This window comes from Sabethes cyaneus, chromosome 2 (assembly GCF_943734655.1).
Source record: "Sabethes cyaneus chromosome 2, idSabCyanKW18_F2, whole genome shotgun sequence".
NCBI lineage: Eukaryota > Metazoa > Arthropoda > Insecta > Diptera > Culicidae > Sabethes > Sabethes cyaneus.
This window is the reverse complement of record NC_071354.1, coordinates 174750574-174771533: the sequence shown is the minus strand read 5'-3', so window position 1 is coordinate 174771533 and position 20960 is coordinate 174750574. Positions and strand designations below refer to the sequence as shown.

At 37.0% G+C, this 20960-nt stretch overlaps 1 protein-coding gene across 4 annotated transcripts in view; it reads left to right on the top strand.

The window, feature by feature from the left end:
- The window catches only part of LOC128738130 (potassium voltage-gated channel subfamily KQT member 1), a 371495-nt gene that overhangs the window by 328270 nt on the left and 22265 nt on the right, over positions 1-20960 (top strand). For all 4 annotated transcript variants that reach the window (XM_053833006.1, XM_053833003.1, XM_053833004.1 and 1 more), the window contains 4 exons: positions 17909-18005; positions 18086-18280; positions 18581-18729; positions 18889-19079. In XM_053833006.1, the coding sequence (XP_053688981.1) occupies positions 17909-18005; positions 18086-18280; positions 18581-18729; positions 18889-19079 (632 nt within the window). The remainder of the gene's footprint in view (positions 1-17908; positions 18006-18085; positions 18281-18580; positions 18730-18888; positions 19080-20960) is intronic.

Below are 20960 nucleotides of genomic sequence, written 5' to 3'. Positions count from 1 at the left end.
TTAAGCCAGTATTTTGAGCCATTCCCCTCCTGGTGAAAAACGAAGAAACCATTGAACCTCAGCGACGAAAGCTTGCTTGCCCGTAAAATTACCTAACCAAACGCCAGCAATTGGGCTCGCAACTTGCTCATAATATTCCCTATCGTTCTTTTTCTATTTTCGACCATGCCCAACCACGGCGAAAATTGCACGAAAACAATTCCTATTTTTAACACAATACTCTGAACGCCGACGGGACGTATCCCTCCTGTGTGCAATGAAAACAAACACCGTCCACCCACCACACCTACCAATCGACCCACCGGCTACGACGGTTGTGCCTTTCGCCGAACAAACATCCGCTCGACCGGTGGCATACGTAAAAAACCAAATAACAAAACTCACCCGTTCGGCATTAACCATCCAGCTGAAGTATTTCGTGGCACGGCGAAAGTTTCGGGAGGCCCAAAAACCCTACGACGTCAAAGACGTCATGGAGCAGTACACCTCGGGGCATGCGGATCTGCTGAATCGTGTCCGGAATCTTCAGTTTAGGTGAGCGACCAACAGCCTCAAACCAACTGTTCGGTCTTTGTTTCTTTTTTCCATTTCCGTTTTTCTTTTTACTTTCGTCCTGGTAAATTCGGTCAACCAGCTTGTACGCAATAACATTAGGTCGAAACAAGTGCGCTTACCGATTTTTTTACATATATCTTCCTTGTTTTCTATGGTCAATCTGAATGAAAAACGCCAAACAGCGAGCGAAAACATACTGCATACCATTGCTTTTTTTCTTTTCTTTTTTCTATTAACTCTTCGGCTTCAGATAGCGAACCAACTAGAACGTAGCGTGATAAAAAAATAGCAGCGACACCCTGGGTGTCATAACGAAGAACAGCTAAGTTCAACAACTATGACTTGTATTTTAATGTCAATAACTTTCTTTTCAAACTATTTTTCTACTTTTCAATCAACGACGAAATTCGTAAGACCACATTATTTTACCAAGTTTGGAACTTGGATTCAATGTTTTCGTCATTTGCAATGCTGCTAATTGAAAATAACCATGCGTCTCCTTTATCTTTAAATTCGAAGGAGGCGCATTGCTTGCTACATTTACAGCGTTTAGGTCAACGACTGAAAGAGTTTAAAAACTAATTAGGTTTCACATTTATTCAACTTATCGAGTAAGTTTGTTTCTTAAGAGACAGCACATAAAGTTCCCAAATCTACTACCAGAAGAAAAGAGCAAACTGGGACTTGGTTTTATTTCCAAAACATGATCAGTAAAACGCCTTTTTCAACCTTATACGAGAACCGATCATCAATTGACTGTTTTCACAACCAGTAAAATTTTAATCGTTGTATTTTAAACTTTGCGTGAACCAGAGCATTAAAAGTTCAGTTCAGTTCATGCAATACTGCAGGGCGTTTAAGGAAACAATTATTTAAATTGCTCAACAACGAACTTTGTTATCTGATGGCGGAAGATAAACATCCGAAACGAGAAGAACTTCTACTTGAAGCCAGTAAAGCGTCTTCAATATCGATACACCAGTGCAGTGCAGCCACTATCAACGGTGAACTTCCCCATATTGGTCGGTGCACATTTCTGCAGCGCAAATCTGCCAGCTGAAATAGCTAGCCGGACACTGCACCGGAACGGGTTTCAAACAACCAAACCAGGAAGACCAACAATCTCTAAGGAAAATAAGTACCAGTACGATGCGACACACTTTCCCGAATAATAATCATCGCCAAAGAAAACGATATACTAAACCTCCTAATAAACGCAAGTTCAAATATCGTTTCCGAAGCACATTGCGGAACTTTTAGATTTTCCACTAAAACAATATTATAGCAGCTGTACGACAATCACACTTTCTTAAGGTTGACTTTCAGACAAGTAATGCCTTTCGAGATGTTGCTTCGCATCTTTTGTGACAGTGAATTCATGGAAATGAAACTGAAAGATGAAACTTTTCTGTTAAAGGAAGCATGTACTATTCTAAATAAGTACAGTAAAACTTATTTTTACATGGCCAAATGACACTTAATCTTGAAGTTATTCCAATTAGTGATGGGCAAAATGGCTCATTCGTGTGAGCGGTTCTGATCCGTTCACTCTCTTCTGTGAACCAATTCAAATCAGCGGCTCATGGTTTACGGTTCGTTTGTCCGGTTTGTTCGCTAAGTTGACAATTCGGCAGATTACGATAGGTAATGATGAAGACACCGTCAGCATGCGTCAAGTAGAGAGAAAAAACGGAACTCTTCTAAAGCGTCTTAAGAAGCAACAGTCATGAGACAAGAACATGGCTTCTATATCTTGGGACACGCAGTTTTACATCGACTCCGAAAGGACCGGATGTTTAACAGCAGCTACTATATTGCGTCATTGGATCGATTGGATGACGCAACTAGATGAAAAAATCTTAACCATTGCTTCCAGACTCCTAATATTCACCAAATTTTACCCCGTCTGAAGCCTATTCTGAGTGTGTTTGTTGCTTACACCCAAGACATGATAATGTATTTTCAAATTATGCAAAAAACAAGGACAAGTAAAAAGCCCGGCTGGAAGAAACCGGTGAAAATCATAATAATATCCAACTAAAAAGACAAGTTGTGATAGTTATTTAAAGAAAATACGGCAATATCACGAACGAAGCATACGAAAGAAACCAACTTCATAGGGAAATAATTCAGCGAACGACTGGCAGACACGCAAACCATTGCTATTGTTAGTAAAATTGTTCCAGTCAACGCTATCAAATTTGTTCGAGCTGATACCGACTAGATAGTTTTCAAAGTTGTAGAAAATTGTTTTTACAATTGCCCTAAAAAACTTGGAAACAAACCAACACTAATCAAACAAACTGCACTTAATCATGCCCTTTCGATTACTTTACGTAACGAATATAATAAAAAGGATGAACAACCTCATAATGGATACCATTTTACTAAAGTATAAGGGATATTAAACAAAATTATTTTTCTCCTAATTAAATCAAATTCAGAAAATAAAAAGTTCTTAAGTCATCCGAAATTAAATTGGACTTAAATTAGACTTAAAATTGGACTAATTTGAACTTAAAGTATTACTTCAAATCGAACATGGACACGAAATTAGACACGAATTGGCATTTTTCGTCTTTTTCCTCATACACACTTAAAAAAAAGTACCGAAGTCGGCAAAATTTTGCCGAGATTTGGATAGCCGAGCGTTCGGTAAAATCATAAATATAAGAAGCTTATGTCTGTCGCCAAAACGTGGGGCGCGATATGTATTTTCGTGGTAATAATTGCCCACATTAAGCAAAGACTCAAACCCAATCATACCAAATTACATTCAAGATAGGCAAAAGTAACGTAGTTCCACTTCATAGAGTTACATAGCGTTAGTGTTACAGAGCGTACCTCCAATTTGCTCTCAATTAGACGCGAGGCAACGCGCGGGGGCTACAGCTAGTGTTTTATACAACGTCAGTAAACATCCGTTAACGGCGATAAGCACCACCGAAATTTTCACCGAGCGCTCGGCTGTCCAAATCTCGGCAAATTTTGCCGAGTTTTTTAGTTTGTACGTTTTATTTCTTTTTTCACATCTGTTACTTTTTTCTGTTACGTTTTTCAACTTTCTATTCTGTTGTTTTCTTCTTTGGTATACCGTTTTCTTGATTCTCACTTTTCTTCCATTTTTCTCACGTTTTCCTTTTTTCTATCCCGTTTTTCCTGCTGCATTGTTCCGTTTTTCTTAGCTACCTGTCGCATTGTTTTTCTTCTTGGTTTTCCTCATATTTTTCATTCGTTTTTTGTTACTATCCTTTCCGTTTGGCGACTTCCCGTTTTCATTTTTTCGTTTCCAGCTTTCGTCTTCTTTTAACTTTTTTTTTATTTCTTTCCATTTTTCACCATCGTATGTTTGTTTTCGACGCCTTGTTTATCCGGATTTCCTGTCAAGTTTATTGGTTTTGGTTACCTTTTCCCTTTCCTTTCCGGTGCCTCTCTTTTATCACCCGTTTTTTTACTCTTTTTCTCTTCCACTTTACGTTTTTCTGTACTTCTCTGTACTTTTACTCTTCTTCTTTTTATATCCCTTTTTCCCGTTATTTGTCCAATCATTCTTCTTTTACATTCCGTTCCACCTCTTTTTCCTGTTACTTCGTTTTTTTTCGGACGATTATACCACTACGACCATTATTTTAATCTATTGTAGTATACTTCTTCTTTCTTTTCTCGTTTACGCTATCAGTTTTCTTTTATCTCTTTGTACTTTCTCTTGCTTTCTGTTCGGCATACCCTTTCTTGTCTCTTTTTTCCTTTTTTCTGCAGGGTTTTTCCTCTTTTTCTGTTCCTTTTCTATTCTTTTCCTGTCCCGTTTTTCGCCTAATTTTCCTCTGTTCCGCGTCTCGTCTTTTTCCTTCCGTTTTCCGTCTTTTTCTTTCATTTTTCCTTATTCCGGTTCGGTTCTTTTTCTTTACCTTTTTCGTTCTTTGTTATTTACTTTCCCGTTTTTCGTTTTTCGGTCCTGGTCACGATCACTATCACGATTTGTTTTTATCCATTTTGTCTTCGTTTTTCATTTTTTTCTTACAATCGTTTTTTCTTTTTCTGTTCGGTTTTGACTCTGTTTCTGCTTTCGTTTCTCCATTTTCCTGATCCTTTTTCTCCTCTGCTATGCCGTTTTTCTCTCTTTTTGTCTCATATTTTCTTCCTTTTTCTGTTCATTTTTTTTTGGTTTTTCTTCTTTTCACTTTATTTTCTTCTTTTCTTGTCCGTTCCTTATCTTTTTCTGTCCAGACCTCGACGTTTTTACCTCGTTTTCTCTCCCGTTTTCTTCTTTTTCACTTTTTTCACGTTTTATCTCCCGTTTTTCCTGCCATTCTGTCACATTTTTTCTTTCGTTTTTCTTGTTTTTGATGCCAAGTTTTATTCTTTACCTCTCTCGCGACAATCCTGTTTTTTTGTATTACTCTTTTGCTTCTACTCGATAAGTCCCGTCGAAACAGGCGAGGCCGCCATCGTGCCCGGCAAGTCTAATGCGACAAATAGTTCTATGCTACAGAAACAAGAGCAGTCACACAAAAAACAACAATATTGTCGCCGTGTAAGTGTGCAGGATAGTAAACTTGGAAGAGTGCAACAAAACTACCTAATGCGAGGGTGCGACGTCGAGAGACATAGTTTCGATTCCCACCTGTCATTGAACAATCCGATATATTTTTGGTCTTTATAGCGAGATGTTTTAATGCCAATTTTGGTTATTACGCGGTTTTCGTAGAACGTATCCTTCATGTAAAAAAAGTGGGGGCCTAACTGCAAAATGGAATCAAACCGAGTGATGGTTTCATACTTGCCCAGCAGAAATCAATTATGCTGTTTAGCTTTTTTGAAAAGCTGGTGCCGGAATTATTATATAAGCTTAGCTAATGGGTAATACCAGGGCTTCGACCGATCCTTTTTTTCTACTGCAGTAACACCAACGCGCATTCAAGTTCACACCGTCCGTTTAGTTGTGGAATATGAACGATGTGCATAACACAACTGGCAGTTTGCTCAGTCAAACGCCGATTGCACGCAGTAGAACGAACGCGTTCTAAAGCTTTTTAACATTTTCGTTTCGATCAAGTTGCCTTTACCGTTTGGAGCAGCGAATGACTGCAAAACAGTCAAATGACTAGCAGTCACCACCCTGACGAAAAGCAACCGCACAATCGTATGATTCAATACTACATAAAAAACAACCACCACATGAGCATGGAAAAAGTCGGTCGGACTACGTCCAATTCAAACGAATATTTTGCTTGCGTCGGACCGACGTGACGTGACAAACTATTACTGTGAGCAGCCGATTTGAAGACAAAAAGAGAAACGAAAAAATACGTCACCGTGTGCTTCCAGTCAGTTTGCAGGTTATATTATCAAAGCGCAAAGTAAAACGGGAGATCGACTGTTTGCTTTTGCTGAGATGCCGCATGAATTGTAAGACGGCAGCAGCGCAAGCGGCAGATTGACTAGATTCAAAAAACAGTCAAATGATCGTTCAAAAAGCGGAGTTTGAATGCGGAAAATTCGCATTCACGGCAGTCACATTCAACTTGCGATCCCTTTTCAAGCCCTGGGTAAGACATTGTTCTCGCTTTCGCTGCAACAATGCCATTCGCTTATAGACAAGGCGCCTCCATCGTATTCAAACTAAAAGGGGTCGCATAGTAATTATCCAATTTGCAGATTCAAAAAATTCTTCTAGGAGTCCTGCTACGTTCAATCAGTGGGTTATTTCGGACTAAGCAGCCTTCATTAGTAAAGATTGTTAAAGCGCACTTTCTACTTTATCACACCATGTCGAGTTCCAATTAACATGAAAGTTCCTTCTGGTCATCGACAAAGTTTGATTCAAAAGAGCAGCTATTAAATTTGTCGAAAAAGTCACTGCTATGCAATTAGGTGATTGACACAAAGACATAAACCCTGATTTTCAGGAGGTATTGAAAAAAATATGGTTCAAGGGACTCTACGATTTGGCATTTTTGTAACAATGTTGCAAACCGAAAGAAAAGCAAACGATGCCTGACGCAATTGTACAACAAATAACCTCTGGTGATGTGGGCATACATTCTGCTACCTACACACTCGCGAGTGCTCAGCCTCGTAGCGTCTTTCTACACAGCCCGCTCACAAAGCCAACAACTAGTGAACGTAAGCGGCATACTAGAGTGTAGAGATACAGATTTTGCATTATTTCTTCTTTTCTTCTTCATCTTTCGCCTTCGCTTACACGTGCGGGTAAAACTGCGGGCCCTCGCGCCGAACGATCGATATCAACTGCTCGGGTTGCAATGACAAGCGAGAGCGACGACCGTAGCTGAAAGTTGAAGACAGTCCGAAAGAGATGCTCATGCAAATGCATTCGTTAGAACGACAACGCACGTGTGAGAAAATTAGATTAGAGGGCAGTTTTCGCATACAAACTTTGTACTTCGCACTGTTCAAAGACAAAAACTACTTGAAAAATAATCTGTTTGAATGATTGAGACGTGTGTACGCAGTACACAAAACTCCAAAGAAAATCAAAAAATTAGAGAGTAGAGAAAACTGAAAAGTTGGCGACACTGTTAAGGATATTTTATTACATACAGCTTATGGACTTTTACAATCACATCAAGTGACTTTATATTGCATGTAGCGTGTTCAAGATTATTTAACTTTGTTTTTGGATTTACATAAAAAATTGTGAGCTATTTGCATAATATGAGTATTATGTAAAAAACTATAGCTAACTCGATGGCGCTGGAATTGTTAAGATAAATGCACAAATGATAGTATCTCAGAGAAGACAAGGGATGAAGGGCAGAGAGTGGAAAGTTCGGTAAAGGAGGGTCATTGAAACAACGCTTATTAAATTTGAATAACGTTCCTCTTTAACCAAGCTGAGGGATCCGCGGATTGAACCAATGGGAGCCAATTATAATCGGATTCGGATCCAACTTTTCCCCCAGGCCCTGGAATCATCTAATTTATACGGGTTTCGTGCGCATTTGAACAAGACTATTAATCACGATATAATGCATGCTGACTGTGCATTTATTCGTTACGTTCTAGATATGGTTCGCTACTTCAATTATTCGAGAAAAAATTTTTTTTTCCACTATTGGCTGTGTTGAGATCAATAATTTATCTACACAGTAACCGGTTAAACCCTGTCATGCTTTATCCCGATTTTATTTTTTTTCTTCTTATTTTTGGTATTTTAAATTAAGTAAAGGAAAATCTGCGTTAGCATGTAATTCGAACATTTATCCTAAACGTTGTAGCTGTTGATTGAAGTTTTGATATTTGTAAAACAATCAAGTAAAATTATTTCATATTGCTCAATCGGAAGATGAATTTTAAATCAACCATTATCAAGAATAGAATAGAATACTATCGTACTCATAAGAGCTAACCCTTTTACACTATATTTAATCTATGTGTGATGTTGTCCAGGTGTTGTTGCTCTAATGTATTTTTCTCTTATTTTTTGATTACAATTAAATAGTAAGTTTCATTAGAATAGTGTATTTTTAGGGTAATATTTCGAACTGACGATCAGTACAGTTGTAAGCTTTTTGCCTTTTGGATAAATTGTTTATATTATATGCTTGCATCGTTTACGGATATTTCTATAATTTTTTCTGTATGCGGAAGATAGATTGTACGAAAATTCAAAAAAGATTGGAAGCGGTTACAATATATTTCTTGTTTTCTAAATTGTGGCATGTTTTCGTTACTTTGAAACTTAATATTCATCAGCTTGAAGATTGTCATGCTCAGCTTCGAAATTATAGCATAATGGATTATTCTACTGAAACAGTTCTTTATCATCAATAAAGCAATATCGATATAAAACCAAAGCCTCACTACGTCTCCGGAACAGTATAGGAAACAATCGAGTGAATAGAAGTTGTCACATTTTAGAACACTACACTTCAACCAAAATAAACTTTACATTTACTTGTTAAATCTGTTCGAAAATTAACAAATGCTGCTGTTAACAATTCAATCTTTACGAACAATACAAAATTCATAAAAATTCGCATAATATTTAGCAAAAAAGTGAAACTTTTTCCAATGATAAAGTAATGGTCATAATATTGCAAAATAATTTTAATTCTTCTTAGAATCTTCTATTGATAACAATTAGTCAAGATTAGCTTTTTTTCAACAACAAATACCATAATCAAACATTTAACAAATGCTATTTACATAGCTTTGCCGGCTTACTCGTGTACTCGTGAATGAGTAACATTGATATGAAATATCCAAAGCCTGCGTTCGAAAACCTTCCCTGGGCAGCTGACTGACGGAACGCAGGAAGTATGCCGATGAAAATAGCACTTCATGCTGCAATAACTTCAAACAACAAAAGTTCAATTATCGCGTTCCTTCCATTACATGCGAAATGAAAATCGTGAATTATTTAGAACCATGGCAGGTACTCACGGCGAGCGCTGGCACAAACAATGTAAAATACAAACTTATTGCTGTACATACATGCATAAATGTAGTCCGTAGGCTATTAGCAAATTTAGAAGATAGGCCCTGTATTACCAGTCAGAGCAATGCCGATTATTACCACTGCTATTGTATATCTATGATCATTAGATGAAAATATCACAAAGCAAATTATACTTGTAGAAATTATGAAATCTGGTTACTATAGATTCCATCAAAAATAAAGAAAAAATAATTAGATTCTAAGCAATGATGGAATTGTACATACACACAACGCACTTAATCGTTTCGACATCTTGGGGTAATAGGCTAAATCCTTTCCATGCATAAATTGAATATGCAGACATAATAGATAGTCATAACCACCGGAGTCAACATCCTTTTGAGTTCAAATTGCGATTAATCTTAGCACAAGCGTTATCGACCGATAACGAAGCGACCACAGACACCCCGGATCAAGTAAAATATTCAACAACGAACTCTTTTGCTGACATTGTACCACATAGCCTTAGTCCCCAATGTGAACCTTGTTACGATAAATTGGCTTCGTTCTTTACAGCACCAACGACGGAGTGCAGTGTTGAATCTGATTGAATTCAAACGTCAAACTATCGAATGAAAAATTTGCTAATTGAATTAAGAATCACCATATTCGAGTGTTTGAAGTTTGAAGCAAAATTATACAATCCTCTCGCAAAAAACACAATCTATATTTGACAAATGACTATTGTAGGATATGGCTTACGCCATTGGTTAGGAAAAAATCAATATTAATTATACCATCATAAATTCAATTTGGAAATGCAGCCCACTAATGACATTAATTTACTTTCTAACTAAATTACCTCATTCGAAATTATGTTCCGTTTGAATTTTCTACCATGATTATAATCGTATTCTTAGTGTTTTATAAACCCACATCCTTACATCCCGAACAGCCCTGACTTTCTACAATCGGTTAACTTCCACAATCCTACCTTCCTCCCACCGGAAAATATCTCAGCTTTATGCGTACTTCAACACCCTGCAACTACATATCCACTGCTGACAGCAAGAACCCGGTCGAGTACGACAAATGCCTTCCTATTATGTGCAAGCAACATTCTGATCTATGCTCTTTGCCACTCACCAACCCACCCACCACTATATCTGGTCCCATCGTCGTTGTTCCCTAAGGATGTCTAACGATTGCATGCGAACATAAATATTTATGCGTCTCGTACATGCACGGCTAAGCATATGCACGTCGTACACTCTGCCACCCACCGCACAGTGGGGCGACTCCATACAAACGCTGGCCAAGCAAAAAAATCTCTTTAAATCAAGGATAATACGTGGTTCTTAAGTAATTTTGGGGTGCTGAGCCCGAATTTCAGGTTTATTTTGCATTAGAACGTATATTTTTTGTGTTAGGGAGAATTTTTATTTATTTTTCAATTATTTTTTAAGTATAATGAAGTATAAGAAATGAGGGTCATTTGGAAAACTATTGCAGATGGATTTTTATAGGATAAAACATTATATAAAACAATTCAAAGCAAGTATGAGCTTTAATAGTCAACACAAAATCCATATAAGTTAATATTAATCAAAAATCAAAACTTTTCGCCTTATTAGTTTTCTTAATCTTCTTTATCTCTATCTTCTTCTTTTTCTTCTTCTTCTTCTCCTTCTGCAGAATCACTAGTTTCACGTTTCGTCTTCAATAGTAATATAGCGTTCTGAGAAAGATTATTCTAATTACATTTTTCCGTTTCGAAGAAGCTATAAGCTTTATCCGGAGAAATATGAAGGCGAATAAGTCTATCACGATTTGTATTTTCACACTTATTTTTGCATGTAAAATATTGTCTTACAAATATTGGTAATAACCTTATTTTCGTGAGGGTCAATACCGGTGCAGTGGCTAGCATTCACGGCTCTCACACCCTAGCAACAATGTGAGTTTTATTGTACTCTTATGGTGGTCTTGAAGACTAATTTTGGTCTTAAATGCCATCATGGGAGTGTAATAAAACCCAAATTGTTACTTGGGCACCGACGACCGTGATTCAATTCCCAACCCCGCAGAAGTCACGAATGACCCGAGTTGTTAAAGTGACTATAATTAAACAAAAAACTTATTTTTGTGCTTCTTCTGTCATTCGTCCTATCAGCAATATAGTTGTCTAGATTCATGTATGACCGCGAATTCAAATTCTTTGCATTGCAGTGGACGTATTATATGAGGACTATACCCTGACGTAAAGGTTTTTGGTATACAATCAATAAGTTTCGAATTTTTCTGAAATAATGTGTTCAAGAACTTGCTATAAGAAAATTTCTCAACCTTTTAATTAATTTCATATCAATACCCGTGATTTCAGAACAAATACCAGGATTGGCATAAGATCTTCGAGCTGGATTTCCGTCATTACTATCGCTGTATCCTCGAGATTTCCTCCAGCCTCTAAAATCTGGTCAATATGCAATATTGACCATACATTCGAAGCAGCCTATCCAACAATGTAAAGGAGATATCCCATAATTAAGATATCCACCGTTTACTTTAAGTGTTTGCATTTTGTCTATATTGTTGAATTCTGATATAGTAGCCTTACAAGCGTAACATTTGTGCTCTGCGCTACTCTGCGCTAAATGAAACTATATCCATTTGAAAGCTCATATTTTACGCTAACTTTTACCGGTAGTGTCAATAGTGGCGAACCTTGGCTTCAAAACTTTTAAGCGTGTTTTACGCGAAAATATGGCACTTTTTTAATGAAAATTAAAATTGAGGCATACTATGATAAAATTACTGCATACTCAATTAATGGGCTTTATTCAGCACTATTTTTTGAAGAACTTTTCCTTAGACGCCATTGAAATCCGAGGTACCATTTGACCTCTAGCATGTTTTGAAATATTGGGTTATTTTTCAAAAAAACGCTAAAACATGCTGAGATAGCATACTTTCCAGATTCATAGAAAATTCAAATTTTATCATATTGATCTAAAATTTTGGATTTGAACACTTCAATAGTATAGAATCACAGGAAAAATACAACGGAGAGTCGAAATGAACTTTCATTTTTTGGCTGCTGGCCAGCGATTCCCCACTGTGCACCGGTTTCATTCAACGCAAGGGGAGGGTAAAGAAAGAACGCAAATGTACCTATATCGCCTCGCCTCATCCACTAAACGCACGATCTCGGCTTACGACTAAGTATGCTCTAGTTATCAAACTATGCGCGTTGTTTTGCATCGAATGAGCCTGCCTGGTATCGAGTTTTGCATGTGATTGTTAAACGAAATGCATCCTAGTTGCATACTATCTTGCCGCTTCTATCTTCCACATAATCAATTTATTCCGCAGCTATTGCACCTTGCATTGCAATTTAAATAAAACTCAATTTAGCGAGCCAGACAGACTCGTCGGAAGCATAAAATTCTTGAAACTAATCTTAAAGGTCATTTACCGTAGATGGTGCATCGAAAAGTTATCCCATGTGGGTAGTTGAAAAACCTGCCGAGCAAATATATTTTAATTGGAACATACTATAGGTGAGCAGTCGGCTGATTAAACGTATGTGACAAATGCTTCGTGGGACGACGTTGTTGGTTGGTTGGCGCTTCTAGTAGGGTGTAGTCAAAATTACTATATACTATATGCTATATGTATAAAAAACAGTTTTATTTTCTACTCAACAGCACTTTTGGCAGGTATCAATCAGCAAAAAGTTATACCCACTGACTCTTTCGCTGAACACCTGCAGGATTAGCTATTTATTACTCACCGTTTTCACTTCTTGTATTCGGAAAAACAACGTTCGTAATGTATGTTTCTGTGCGCTTCATTTACAGTTTTCATATTTACCCACAATGCGCGGAATTTTAATTGCCTGAAAAACAAAGAACAACAGTTCCGTGTAGATTTATTTATCCCTTGAGCCGACCTGTAATTGCTGTTTCAAAACCAATGGTCCCTCAAGAAAGTCAAGTAAAGAAATGGACTGATTCGAAATGTGTTCAAAAAATTAACATCCTCTTTTTTTGGTGATTTATTTATTCGATATAATAAAGTTTGTCTTTGACGCTTTGTCTGTTTTCGAACAAAAAATAATGCTGCTCACTTGCGTACCCAGACATAAATCAAAGGTGAGGCACCTGACCTTTCAGAAGAATGTTTTGGACCGGAAAATCTAGTAATAGTGACGGATTAAGTTAAAAACTTCAAACATTCGGGTGAAATTTGGACAGTTTTACTCTCTCGCAAGTTTTGCCTCTTTTCTGTTCCTTTTTTTTTCTTCTCCAGTCCCGTTTTTCTACTTGTTCCATTTTTTCTTCTTTTCTGTGTCGGTTTCGTGGTTCTTGCTCTCATTCTATTATTCTCTCATTTTTCTGTTTTATTTGTCCGTTGTTTTCTGTTGCATTGTTCCGTTTTTCTTCGTTTCCTATCCCATTTCCGGTTTCCTCTTATTTTTCACTCATGTCATATTTATGACTCTTTTGGCTCCCTATTTTTACTTTTGGTATCCGGTTTCCCTTTTTTATATCCCGTTTTTCGTCTCAATACCCCACAATTTTACCTTTTTCTTTGGTCCGTTTTTCCTATTTTCTATTTCTTCATTTTTATTTCATTTTCCGATCCAATCCCATTCCGAATTTGTGCCATCTTTCTCGTTTTATATTTGGTTTGACCTCTTTTTGCCCCTTTCCTTGTTTTATCAATCGAATTTCTTTTTTCTCGCTATTCTTCTTTTTCCTTTTGGTTTCTCTTGTTTTCCGTTCCAGTTACGCACTCCTGTCTCGTTTTCCCTCTTTTCCTTTTCTGTTTCCCTACCTTCCCTGTCACTTTTTTCTTTTGCTGTTCCGTCTTCCCTCTTTTTGTTTCGTTTTCTCCTTTTTCTTTCTCATTTTTTTCTTTTTCTGCCCACTTTTCTTCTTTCCTTTTTTTCTGTCCCATTTTTCTTCTTTCTTTGTTCCGTCTGCTTTCTTTTTGTCTAGTTTTCCTTCTTTTTCTTTCTCGTTTTCCATTTTTCAACCCACTTTTTTCTTCTTTCTCCTTTTTCCGCCGTTTTTCGCTCTTTCCAGTCCTAATTTTCCTCTTGTTTTTTGTCTTTTTTCTTCCATTTTAAGGCCGCTCTTTTATCTTTCTATCTTTTTATCAGTTTCTTTTTGTTTTCTACCGCCTTTCTAATTTGTTTGTTTTCAACTGTTCCACCCTTCCTCTAATTATGCTATGCTGAAATAAGGAAGAAATTATTTCCTTTTTTTTTTGTTTCGTTTTTTCTCCTGTTCTGTCACTTTGGACTTCAACTGAATATAAATGGATTTGAAATTGGACTTGAAACTGTATTTGAAATCGAACTTGAAGTTAAAGTTGAAAGCATTTAAAATTCAACATGAAATCGGACTTGAAGTGTACTTGAAGTTGGACTTAAAATCGAAGTTAAAATTAGACTTGTCAATGGACATGAAATAAAATTTGAAATTCGACTTAAAGTCAGACTAACAAATTAAACTTGGCATTGGACATTAAATTTGGACATAGACACGAAACTAGATACTTAGAAGTTTTACTTGAAATTAGGATAGACATATATCGTCTTACTCTCTCAGACGTGTTAGCTCTTTTCAGTTCGTTTTTTCTCTTTTCCAATTCCGTTTTTTCACTTGTTCCGTTTTTTCTGTATCGTTTTCTTGGTTTGCTCTCACTTTTCTTCTTTTCATTTCGAATTTTTTTGTTTTTTCTCTCATTTTTGTTTTTTCTCGCGTTTTCTGTTCTGTTATTCCCGTGTTTTCTTCATTTCTTGTCCCATTTTTTCTTATTTTCAACCATGTTCTTCTTCTTGCCCTCTCATTTTTTGTAATTTTCTTTCGCCTTTTTCGTATTTTCTTTTCTTTTCTTCTTTTGTTCGTTTCCATTTTCTGTGTTTTTCCAACTCTGCCACTCGTTTTTTTCTTCGGCTGTTCTGTTTTGCTCTTTATGGTGTCTTATTTTATTTTTTTTTGTTGGAAGGTTGGCCCCACCTGTACCATTGTTTTGATCTATTGTGGTATTTTTTTCTTCTTTTCTGTCCTATTTATTTTGTTTTTGGCTCCCTTTTTCCTTTTGCTTTCCGGTTTTTCTATTTTATTTCTCGTTTTTTGTCTTTTTCTCGACAGTTTTACCTTTTTCATTGGTCCGCTTTTTGTTTTTATTCTTTTTCAATCCTCTCATTTTCCCATCCCATTTCCATTTTGTCCCATATTTCTCCTTTTATATCCCGTGTGACCTCTTTTTCCACGCCTTCTTTCTTTTTCTTTCTCGTTTTCCCACTTCATCTGTCAATTTTTTTTTCTGTCCCGCCTTCCCTCTTCACGTCTCGTTATTCCTTTTTGTGCCCGTTGTTTCTTCCTTCTCTTCTGTCCTATTTTTCGCCTTTTTCAGTCACATTTTCTTCTCGTTTTTTTTTTTTTGTTCACTGTGCTGATTTTCTTCTTTATTCTTTCATTTTTAGGTCCGTTTTCCTCTTCTTCGGTCTATTTTTGTTTTCCGATCCGTTTATTCCTTTTCATTTTTTTGTATTCGTCTGTTCCGTCCTTCCTCTTGGATGCTCTATCTTTTTCAGTCATCTTTTTCGTTTTATCTCGTTTGTCTTTCGTTTTCGTTTTTGTCATGCTCCTCTTTACCTATTTTAGTTTCTCAATTTTCCTGCTCCCGTTTTTTCTTTCTTCCATTTCTGACCTGTTTTTTTTCTTGTTTATTCCATTTTTCTCCTTTTCTGTCCATTTCCTCGTTTTCTGTATCATCTTTCCTTCTTTTCTTTTCCGATTTCCCTCTTTTTATGTTCAGTTTTCTTGTTTTATGCCTCGTTTTCCTTTTTTCTCCACTTGTTTCTCTTTTTACAACCCTTTTTCCCTCTCATTGTCACAATTTTTCTTTCGAACCGTTATTTGTTAGATTCATTCAGCTAATCGGATATTAAAATACCTAATTGAAATATTTTTATTCGAATTTTAACAGCTTCGAAAAAACACACCAGAAGTTTAACGCCTTAAGCACGAATAGTTGCAATAATCGATCGAATAATAATCGAAATTCGAAGATACAATGACTGGCCTGTTTGGATCCAGCACACCAGTATTTTATCTCGAGGCCAACTGGGAAGCCTATGGTACTGCACATACATGTACACTCAAGTACTTTTTTTAAACGGTTTGGTTTTTTGAGTATTAAGAACGGGGTAACTTAGAGACCATTCATTTATTTCTCAATACCTTTGGGAGTAGCTCGACATTCCTCACGTAGATTATAAATAGTTCCTTAACTGCACCGTTTTCGAGTAATCGAAAAAAACAAACCGTGTAAAAAAAGACTTGAGTGTATGCTACATGTTATATATTTGTCTCTAACATATCCAATCGATCCTTCTTCATTTACAATTTCGTGGCATCCTTCATTGCAAAGAGCAATAACGGAACCAACAGCTCCTGGGGGTATCATTATAATAAAACTATTTTCCAAACATAAAACAATTTTCCAAAGCGGTATTATTATTTTAACTGCCGCCTACCGATGAATATACAATCCTTTATGGAACAACAATGCCACATCGCAAAATTACATTAAAATACCCAGCGCAATGCAGCTAAAGCGTAATAATGAGCTTTACAAAATTTTGCCTCGTCACGCTCGTAAACAATGCCCCAAAGAAGCATACTGTAATGCTAGTAAAGCAACCAACCAACAACGTAAAACAGGTGAACCAGTTACTGAAAACAATTGTCTGCTTTGTAATAGTTTGTTAAAATTGTATCTATTCACGTATCAAAAATAACTACCATAGAATAGTGAAGCTTTCAATGGATGACTTTTCAAGCGAAATTTAAATAAAGAACAACCATCTTTACCTCCAGTATCGAAAACAACGTTTAAATTTCTCTTCAGAATTGCAATGCAATTAGGTTGCAAATTATGTTCTGTACATATCGCATGATCTGTTCAATGTTCGAGCTATAAAGCATAAGTTCACTCTATCGCTTTCTGAATATCGCATTATTCGTACAAAATTTTCCATATCGGAAACACTCGCTATTGCTTTATTACTATTATACTGTCGCTGCACTGCTAAATAACCTCTATTTGCTAACATTTTCCAATGCATTAAACTATAAATAAGGGAGAGAGAAAAATACAGGAGATGAAAGAGCCGACTGCGAAGTGATGCGAACAAAAGCCGTCACGAAAAGCTTTGTAAAGGAAAACTTTTGAATCGCCCCTGCCCAACCCCTCCTCGTCCTGGCCGTAGAGAACCAAGAATAATTCCTTTTTCTGCGCCAGTTGCTGCACCGCATTGCAATCTACCCCCAAGCTTGCCGCCCTCCCGCGCTACCGTTGATTGGTGCATGCTTTTTCAATGGCGGAAAACGACCGATTGCAGCGTGCTCGAAAACAATTTTCCCTTCGATCAAATTGAGAAAAAAAAATAAGCGGAAAAGATATATATTGGCACGGTATATTGAGTGATTGTTATATTGCTTCCAAGCAGCGCTGCCTGTTTACTGCAGTAGTTGACTTTTGACATGATCATTACGGTTGCTGCTACCGGTGGCCTTGCTGCACTCGGTATCGTTTTCGAATACGTCTAGAATTCAAAGAACCTATTTAAGCAGTCATGCAAGCTGTCAAATAATGTATAATTTAGACAGAATGTGAATTATACCCTCCAGTCCTTCGGAAGCATGCTAGCAAATCAGATAGGACCCGTTTCCGCTCACTACAAGTTATCCAATTGCAGTTATTTAAAGTTGCAGTAACGGCTTCTCAACGTATTTTTGTTTCTCCATAAAACCATTGAGCGGAATTATAACCATTTTCTTAGAACGATTGAAATAGCTGCAGTCAAATGCCGGCCTTTTAATGCTTTTCTTTTTTTTCCCCGCCAATTGTGTCTTCCTTCGCCAACAGGTTAGACCAAATTCTTGGCAAACAAGGATCAAAATCAAAAGATGTGTATGCATCGAAAATTAGCTTAGCTTCTCGTGTAGTGAAAATTGAAAGACAAGTAAGTGTGGAAAGTTCAAAATTCATTCAAAGCAATATTATTTATTTTTTTCCTATTTTTTCTTTTCCCGATTTACACAGGTCGATGACATAGAGACAAAGGTAGATACGTTTATAGAGTTATACATGCAGGATCGGAAGCGTCTTTTATCACTTCCTCTTCATCCTGACACATCACATTCCAACAATCCAAACCTTCCATCGTTGCCACCGAAAGGGGGCGGAGCAGCGGCTGTAATCACATCTGTGACAAGTAGTTCTAGTGGTTCGTTAAAAGTAAGTACGACTGAATTTGGGCGTTGGCGTCTATTCCGGTAAATCATGCTAAAATGAAAAATGAACGAAAAATCTGTAGCTGTGCGTATTTTTGTCCATTTTAAACCATGTATAACGAAATCACTAAACCATGGAGAAAACTAATCTAATTTACATATTAGTATAACAATCATTTTATAGCATTTTCAAGCAAATCATTTTATAACAACCCAATATACTTTAAAATTATTCGATTACAGTTACGAAACATAGTAAACTAATATCATATTATGTATTTTTCTTTCGTTTCCCCGTCACCAGCCAAAACCTATTTTAATAGATAAACAATTTTCGGAGCCGAATTCACCGATAGCGAAAACATTCGAAGAACCAATACAGCAAAAACGTCCACCAATGCAACGCGGATACTCCGACCTGGGTCATAGGATTAAGAAGCGTGTAACCTTAAGGTAAGCTACCGGTGTATTTCCGAAGAATGATATGCCACATTGTACAAAAAGGTAGAATCTAAACGAAACATTGAATCTCGATTTTCGATTTTTAGAATTCAGATTGCATTTTAAAAAAGTTTATCCTCTCACACTTCACTTTTCTCTGCTTTTTTACAGTTCTATACCTCCGCAGTACGTAGGAAACAGTTCCGGTCAAACGAATGATCGTGGTGACGTAGTAATTGTAGTTCCTAACCTCGATTCCGACCAACTGGAACCGGTTGGCATCGAGGATCTCGCGTCGGTCTGCATCGACACCGAGATCGAAATCGAACCCGGTAGCCCGAAGACCATCACGGAAAGCTCAAGTAAGTACCGACGATACTTAGAAACATTTAATCTTTACGGCTAAGTTTATAGCCATACACAACACACCAACGTCGCTCAAACAGGGGAAAGTCAAACGCGACTTCGTCCCTTGTGTACATTTGCAAGCAGTGGTGATGTTCACTTTCACGCACTTGTACATAACTAAATATGTCTTGAAAAGACACATTCACACCCATAACGACTCCCGGCTAAAATGATAAAGTTTGCAAACTCTACTGTATAATACAATGGCTTCCTCCTTGAAAGTGCCTCGTTCTCACACAATTAACTGTGTCACTGTGCATAATCAGCCGTATACGTCTGTAAAATGAACCAACCGTAGGAACAACCGTGTCTGAAGTGTACAGATAAATGCCTGCTGATAACAACTCACATCCTAAGCCCATACTATCCCAGCATCATATTTGCATATAACGTGTCGTGGTAGATCGTGAATCGTACGGGAAAAGTTTAACTGCATCCAACACAAGTCCCTTCTGGAAAGATTAATACTCCTCAGCTGCTGCTTACGAATAAAATAAACAACGAGTAGAAAATTTAACGAACATAAAGCGTGATCACCATCACAGCCCAAGCAACGAAGTTTTCTACTTAACATACAGTTAGTTGTAAAAAACTGAACCACCCAGTTTGACAACATCAGCTGTGGCAAGCTTATAAGTAAAGCTGCTGCCGCCATGCCACTATAAATATTTACTCACAATTAACTACCAAATTGTAGTCATCTTACTTGGAAAGTACATAAGACCAACATGTTGCTTCGCAGGAAGTGATGCACGTAGCTCCAGCAGCAGATTTATTTGAACGCTTCCGGGGTGCATATGTTCTCTATGTCTTGTTTCCCGCAAGCAGGCAGCACTTGTTCCTCTTTGCGTATTCATTTTGGCAGTGAATAGCAAATGTTTGCCGTAGAAGATAGAACGGAACATATGTATATATTGCATGTCACTTTTTGTACGCGGTCTAGTCTGAAAATAATGTTATTCTTAAACATGTCATAAAGGGTGGATCCTTAGACTGAGACCAAACAATTCAAGTCTTGTGGCGCTAGGGATGAATTTTAGTAGTGTACCTCGTGAAGAGGTTTGTATTCAAAGGTGCATTTTATTGTAGTTAATTTTTCCCATGTATCTTTCGAAAACTTCATTAAAACTATTGTAAAAAGATAACAACGGCAAAAAAGAAAATTGTGAATAAATTTGAATCTTCATCTCAACACCTAAGTATTAAAACTTTTTTTCTAATCATCTGTCTATTTCATTGATATTATTTCCCTCCCGTATCAGTTTGTATTTTACTGTTTACATGGATGCCGTTATCTTGCGTCATATTGTATATTTTCTTCCTTTACCTATTATTCAGTATACTCTGACGTCTATCTAGTAATTTTAGATTCTATTACGTGCATTCCAGTGATTGCTATTCCTTTTCATTCCAGTAAGGAACTTTGTTACTGCCTTATATTCTAACACATACAGTCACAAACACACCGTACTTTTTCAGTACTTTTGCCGATTTTCTGCTGTTTAGTATGCTTACATAGACTCGGTTGGGGCGTAGGAATTATTTCGCAAGTGCCGTCTCCGTATATATGTATATACCGACAGGATGACGTTTCCACGTACATTCACAATTTGCAACTCTCAAATGTATAGCTTTCGAACCACGCTTCAATAAGAATAATAAAACGCAAGCTTCAATTCGAGTCACTTTCATTATGCTTTTGCGACATTTGGCCCTGGCGTATTAATAATTTTGCGTTTCTCCTCCGTCATGAAAGGTGGCACTGAGCTCCGCAGCTATTACCTTAATGAAAAATTATATCGTATAAAAATCGATAACTCCGCAAAATAAAAAAT